A 6,730-nucleotide genomic window follows, 5' to 3' on the forward strand; every position below is an offset into this window, starting at 1 on the left:
CTAATAACCTTTAAAAAGCATTATTTCTCATTCATTTTTCTTTATAAATTTAAGATTATTGATGAAAAGCAAACTAATATTTCTACTTAAAGCAGTTTTAAAGTTATCACTTGTTTTTCCAGTTGTTGCAAAAATTCGAAGAACTACATCCAAAGGCATTTATTTTGTTAGTAAAATGTGCTGACACCTATTCAGTAATTTTCATAGTTTCTTAAGAATTTGGGGGAACTCTTGCGGGGTACACCCTCTCCAGTGGAGATGTATAAGATTGTTACCTAGGTTTATGCAGTTCTCCACAGTCACCAGAATGAACCAACTTAATTTGTACATTGTGTGGACAGGAAGGTTTTTCCTGAAGTGAAAATATTTTAAAATCAGGGATTATTTTGAGATTTTTTTGTAGTAAGTAGTTGCTATGCCTTAAACTTAATATGACATTCTATAGTGAATTGGGACTAAGCTCACGTCATTTTTCTTTCCTTCCGTCCTCCGTTGAGCATGGTTTCTGTTGTAAGATGGCAGTACACAGATGCTAATTAGTAGACCCCTATATTCCCTGAAGACAAACATCTTGGCATTTCTGGGTGTGGAGTATATAAACGGTAGTTTGGTGGTGACTTCATAATTACTTTCTGTTCTTTTATCAGGCTGTGGGATGATGGGATCATTGATCCAGTGGACACCAGACTTGTCGTGGGTCTCAGCATTAGTGCAGCTCTCAACGCACCAATCCAGAAGACTGAGTTTGGCACCTTTAGGATGTAACTGCAGTGAAGTGTTTTCCGTCGGACGTGTATTTAAAGTTAGCACATTTAGTAGCCTTAAAATGTTAAGATTTTTGAACATGTGGCTATTGTAATAAAATTGTTTTCTTATCACAGTGCATTATACTTTTCTACTTAAAAAAAATCAATGCAGACATTTATTTGATGAACATAAACCCCTTTTAAATTTTCTCAGAGAAATTTCTCTTGGCCTAGTTTTATCACCAATGATGAAGAGAATGGTTTATGGATTCCTTTGTAACCCACAAGTAGTATGAAAAGTTCTGTTACTGTAAATTCCAGGTATTACTGAAATTATTAACATAAAGTTGTGTTTCCACTGAAATGAATGCTTTGCTGATTATGCATGATGATATTTGACACACTTATTTTAAAAAAGGCATCTATTACTTTTCCATCCAGCCACCATCTTACTTTCTTCTCATCATAGTCAAATTTGTCTGTACTCTGGGCTGTATTTCCTAACCCATTCTCTCCTCACCGTACCCCTTTCTGGCTTCCACTGCCAACAGCCCTCTCCAAGGCCCCCATTGACCTCCATGTTGCCAAAAACTAGTGGATTCTTTTCCATCTTCATCTGATTTTACTTTCTGTAGTATTCTAATCAGTTGAACGCTTGTCCTTGAAATGCTGTTCTTAACTCCCATGATTTAACACACTAGGTTTTCTACCAACTTCTTTGACAATTCTTTGTTGGTTTCCTTTGTAGTTCTCTCTTTCTCTACTGATTCTTACTTCCCCTTCCTATATTTGTTTTTAATTTTTATTAGTAATATATGAATATGTCCTTATTCTAAAAGATACAAATACAGGTAGTCCCTGACTTACAAGTATTTGAGTTACAATGAACCTCACTTACGACCATCTTTTTTTTTTTTTTTGATACATCTTATCATTAGTAATATGTACCACATACAGTGTTGCAGTGTGTAATTTGCTGATGTTATCATTCTTGTACCAACTCCCAAAGACAAATAAAGATTGGATTTATAAAGATACTGATAATAACCGAAACCAAACCAAACTCACTGCGATCGAGTCAATTCCAGCTCATAGCGACCCTATAGGACAGAGTAGAACTGCGCCATAGGTTTCCCAAGGCTGTAAATCTTTATGGAAGCAGACTGCCACATATTTCTCCGGTGAAGTAGATGGTGGTTTTGAACCACTTTTGGTTAGCAGCCAAGCACTTTAACCACTGTGCCACCAGGACTCCTTCTACTGATAATAAAAGACTATAATAATGAAAACTAAAAAAAAAAAAATGAGGTATTCAACTTAGGTCAGAACTAACTTACGATGAGTCATTGGAATGGAACCCAGTTGTAAGCTGGGGACTACTTGTAATACAGAAGTGTCTTCTCATTCTTAAATCCATATGTTCCTTGTACCTTGATTTATTTTTGGTGGGCCATTTCAACCCCTCTCAGGGCTTCAGTCACCCTCTAAACTTGGATGACTCCTTGTGGACAGTTCTTAACTGAGTTCTCTGAGCTCTAGACCTGCATATATAACAAGTACACCAGACTGGGTGTCTTTAGGAACCTCTAACACAGTCATCAAGACCTACTGATTATCTTACTTATTTATTTTTATATTTGACAAGTTTTATTGTGTTTTAGGTGAAAGTTTACAGCACAAAGTAATTTTTCATTAAAAATTTTATGTACACCTTGTTTTGTGACATTGGTTGCAAACCCTGCAATGTGTCAGCACTCTCCCCCTTCCTTTTCTGTCCTGGGTTCTCCATGTCCATTCATCCATTTTTCCTGTCACTTCCTGCCTTCTTGTCTTTGCTTTTTGGGCAGGTGTTGCCTGTTTGATTTTGTATACTTGATTGAACTAAGAAGCACATTCCTCACATGTGTTATTGTTTGTTTTATAGGCCTGTTTAATCTTTGGGTGAAGGATGGACTTCAGTTCTGAGTTAACAAGGTGTCCAGGGACCATAGTCTCCGGGTTTCCTCCACTCTCTGTCAGACCAGTAAGTCTGGTCTTTTGTTTGTGAATTTGAATTTTGTTTTACATTTTTCTCTGTCCAGGACCATCTATTGTGATTCCTGTCAGAGTGGTTGGGGATGGTAGCTGGGCACCTTGCAGTTCTTCTGGGAGGAGGCTGGTGGAGACTGTAGTTCATGTGGTACATTAGTCCTTTGGACTGATCTTTCCCTTGTATCTTTGATTTTCTTCATTATTCTTTGCTCTAAATGTGATGGGACCAATAGATGTATCTTAGATGGCCGCTTGCAAGGTTTTAAAACCCCAGATGCTGCTCACCAAAGTAGGATGTAAGACATTCTCCTTATGAACTATGTTACTAGATGTCCCCCCAAGACCGTGGTCCCCAGTGCTCAATCCCAGTAACTTGGTCCCTCAAGGTGTTTGGATGTGTCTAGGAAGCTTCTATGACTTTGCCTTGGTCAAGTTGTGTGCTGTCTTTCCCTTCACCAAAGTTAACTTGTCTAATATTTAGTTAGTGATTTCCCCTCCCCACTACTCCCTTCCCTCGTAACCATCAAAGATTATTTTTTTCTGTGTGTAAACCTTTTCTTAGATTTTTATAATGTGGTCTCATACAGTATTTGTCCTTTTGTGGTTGACTTATTTTACTCGGCATAATGCCCTCCAGATTCATCCATGTTGTGAAGTGTTCAACAGATTGATCATTGTTCTTCATTGTTGCTTAGTATTCCATTGTGTGTATGTACCGTAGTTTATCCATTCGTCTGTTGATGGGCACTTAGGTTGTTTCCATCTTTTCGCTATTGTGAACGATGCTGCAATGAACATGGATGTGCATATGTCTATTCTTGTGATGGCTCTTATTTCTCTAGGATATATTCCTAGGGGTCGGGTTGCTGGATCATGTGTTATTTCTATTTCTAACTTTTTAAGGATGCTTCATATCATTTTTTTTTCATATCATTTTCCATAGTGGTTGTACCATTTTACATTCCCACCAGCAGTGCGTAAGAGTTCTGATCTCCCCACAACCTCTCCAACATATGTTATTTTGTGTTTTTTTGATTTGTGCCAGTGATGTTGGGTGAGATGTTATCTCATTGTAGTTTTGATTTGCATTTCTGTAATGGCTAATGATCTCGAGCATTTCCTCATGTGGTGTTAGCTACCTAAATGTCTTCGTTGGTAAAGTGTCTGTTCATATCCCTTGCCTGTATCTTAATAGGATTATTTGTCTTTTTGTTGTTTAGGTGTTGAAGTATTCTATAGATTTTAGAGATTAGACCCTTGTTGGATATGTCATAGCCCACAATTTTTCCCAGTCTCTAGGTTCTGTTTCTACTCTTTTGGTGAAGTCTTTTGCTGAGCATTAAGTGTTTAATTTTTAGGGGCTCCCAGTTACCTCGTTTCTCTTCTGGCATTGGCGCATCGTTAGTTATGGTTCATATTGTATTTATGCCATGTATTAGGGCCCCTAGCATTGTCCCTATTTTTTCTGCCATGATCTTTATTGTTTTATGTTTTATATTTAGGTTTTTGTTCCATTTTGAGTTAGTTTTTGTGTATGATGTGAGGTATGGATCCTGTTTCATTTTTTTTACAAATGGACATCGAGTTTTGCCAGCACAATTGTTAAAAAGACTGTCTTTTCCTCATTTAATGGATTTTGGTCCTTTGTCAAAGATCCGCTGACCATAGATGGTGAATTTATATCTGGGTTCTTGATTCTGTTCCATTGGTCAATGTGTCTGTAGTTGTACCAGTACCGGGCTGTTTAGACTACTGTGACTGTATAGTAGGCCAGAGATCAGGTAGTGTGAGGCCTTCTACTTTGTTCTTTTTCTTCAATAATGCTTTTGCTTATCTGGGGCATCTTTCCTTTCCATATAAGATTGATGACAAGGACCTTCTCCCAGAGCTGACAGAGAGAGAAAGTATTCTCCTGGAGCTGGCACCTTGAATTTCGACGTCTAGTCGTCTAGACTGTGAGAGAATGACTTTCTCTTTGTTAAAGCCATCCACTTGTGGTATTTTTGTTATAGCTGCACTACATGACTAAGACAGTTGGTGATTAGTTTTTCTATCTCGTTGGTATTTGGATCAGGATTGCATTGTATCTGTAGATTGCTTTGGGTAGAGTAGAACTGACATTTTTCACAATGTTGAGTCTTCCTATCCATGTATCTCACTCATTTTTGTCTCTTACCACCACAGGACTTAGAAGTTGTTTACCTGACTCCAGTCTTACCTACTCTAATCTGTTCATTGCTCTGTAGTTAGAATGACAACTCTGAAGTGCACATTTGGTCATTGTCTTAGTTATAACAGAAATACCACAAGTGGATGGCTTTAACAAATAGAAATGTATTCTCTCACAGTTTAGGAGGCTAGAAATCCAAATTCAGGGCAACAGTTTCCAGGGGAAGGCTTTCTCTCTCCGTTGGCTCCAGGGAAGGTCCTTGTCGTTAACCTTCCCCTGATCTAGAAGCTTCTCAGCACAGAGACCTCAGGTCCAAAGGATGGGTTCCCCTCCTCGTTCTTCATTCTTGATGGTAATGAGGTCTGTCTCCTCTTTGCTGTCTTCTTTTGCATCTCAAAAGAGATCGACTCAAGATACAGCTTAATCTTGTAGATTGTATCCTGGCTAATTAACATCATAGAATTTAGGATTTACAACACATAAGATAATCTCATCATATCACAAAATGGAAGACAACCACACAATACTGGGAACACATTTTGGGGGGACACAATTGAATCCATAACAGTTACACTACTCCCTGATGTAGAAAGTGTCTATGGTTTCTTGGAGAAGAAATGCCAACCCCCTAATACTTTCCATGATCTTGCTTGATACCTCTTCAGTCTCATCTTGACTATCTTTTTATACTCGGTGCTGCAGCCCTTCTGGATGACTTCCAGTTCCTTGAATCTACCAGGTCCTTCCCACCTTAGGGTCTGTAGGTTTCCCTCTATCTGAACTATTCTGCTTCCATTCTTTTTCTTAAGTATTTACTCTTCTACTTAAGCACTCCATTTGCTCAGTTTAAACACCTTCCTCAAGGATATCTCTGTGACTTCCCTGAACTTGGTTAGATGTCCTGCCATAAGTTCTTACAAAACAACATCCGTTTCTTCTATGTCAAACTCATCATCTTATTTTAAATATTTCTTTAATATCGTTCCACCCGCTAGAATGGAATGTAAGCTGTTTGAGGGCAAGCATCCTCCTGTTTACCCTGTATTTCAACGCCTCGCACTTTGTAGGTGCACAAATATTTGTTGCAAGAACAAAAAAAATACTGTAATTGATAAACTCAGACTATGTAGTTTTTAAAATTAAGTAATTGATTTTATTACTTAACCACGAACACCACCATGAGAGGTTTTTCTAATAAAACTAATATTTGAAACATTTCCGTGTAGTGTTCTGTGTGGGCTTCATTTGAGTCAGGAAGTCAGTTGAGTTTTTCGGGGGGTATACAGATAGGTGATCACAATTCAGAGGTAGGTTGCCTTTTCAGAAGGAAAACATTAAATATTTTAAAATAGCAAATTATATTAAATATTTTCAATTAAAATTTGCATCCATGTCAGAAAACAAAATGATTTTCTTTGTCAAGACTAGATGCTATTCCTTTGGTAGGAACCATTAAGCCAAGGATTAGTGGATATTTTAGGAGTTGTGCCTTTCTTAGGAAGATGACAGTCATTACTAAAACCACATTTAAATCGATTAGGTTATTTTGCATATCCAACAATAAACAATTGTTTTACCAAAATATGCAGATCTATTTTTGTTGTTTTATTTTACCATTTTTATAGGACAATATGAGTAACTTAGAATTTTACAAATACGCAGCTTATTAGTATCTAAATTTGCCTCCCTGGGTACTTGAAGAATGAAAGGGAGACAAGATTGCTTCCATTTTCCAGTTTTCAAGAAAAGTGTTTTCAAAATAGAATTTGTATAAATAAATCAT

General features: G+C 37.4%; 1 protein-coding gene across 1 annotated transcript in view; it reads left to right on the top strand.

The window, feature by feature from the left end:
* The window catches only part of MCCC2 (methylcrotonyl-CoA carboxylase subunit 2), an 80,963-nt gene extending 74,839 nt beyond the window's left edge, over positions 1–6,124 (top strand). Inside the window, exon 17 of the mRNA XM_049865262.1 lies at positions 648–6,124. Coding sequence (XP_049721219.1) covers positions 648–765 — 118 coding nt within the window. The 3' untranslated portion in view covers positions 766–6,124. The remainder of the gene's footprint in view (positions 1–647) is intronic.
* Positions 6,125–6,730: the final 606 nt, after the last annotated feature.

This window comes from Elephas maximus, chromosome 2, assembly GCF_024166365.1.
Source record: "Elephas maximus indicus isolate mEleMax1 chromosome 2, mEleMax1 primary haplotype, whole genome shotgun sequence".
In the NCBI taxonomy this organism is placed as follows: Eukaryota; Metazoa; Chordata; class Mammalia; order Proboscidea; family Elephantidae; genus Elephas; species Elephas maximus.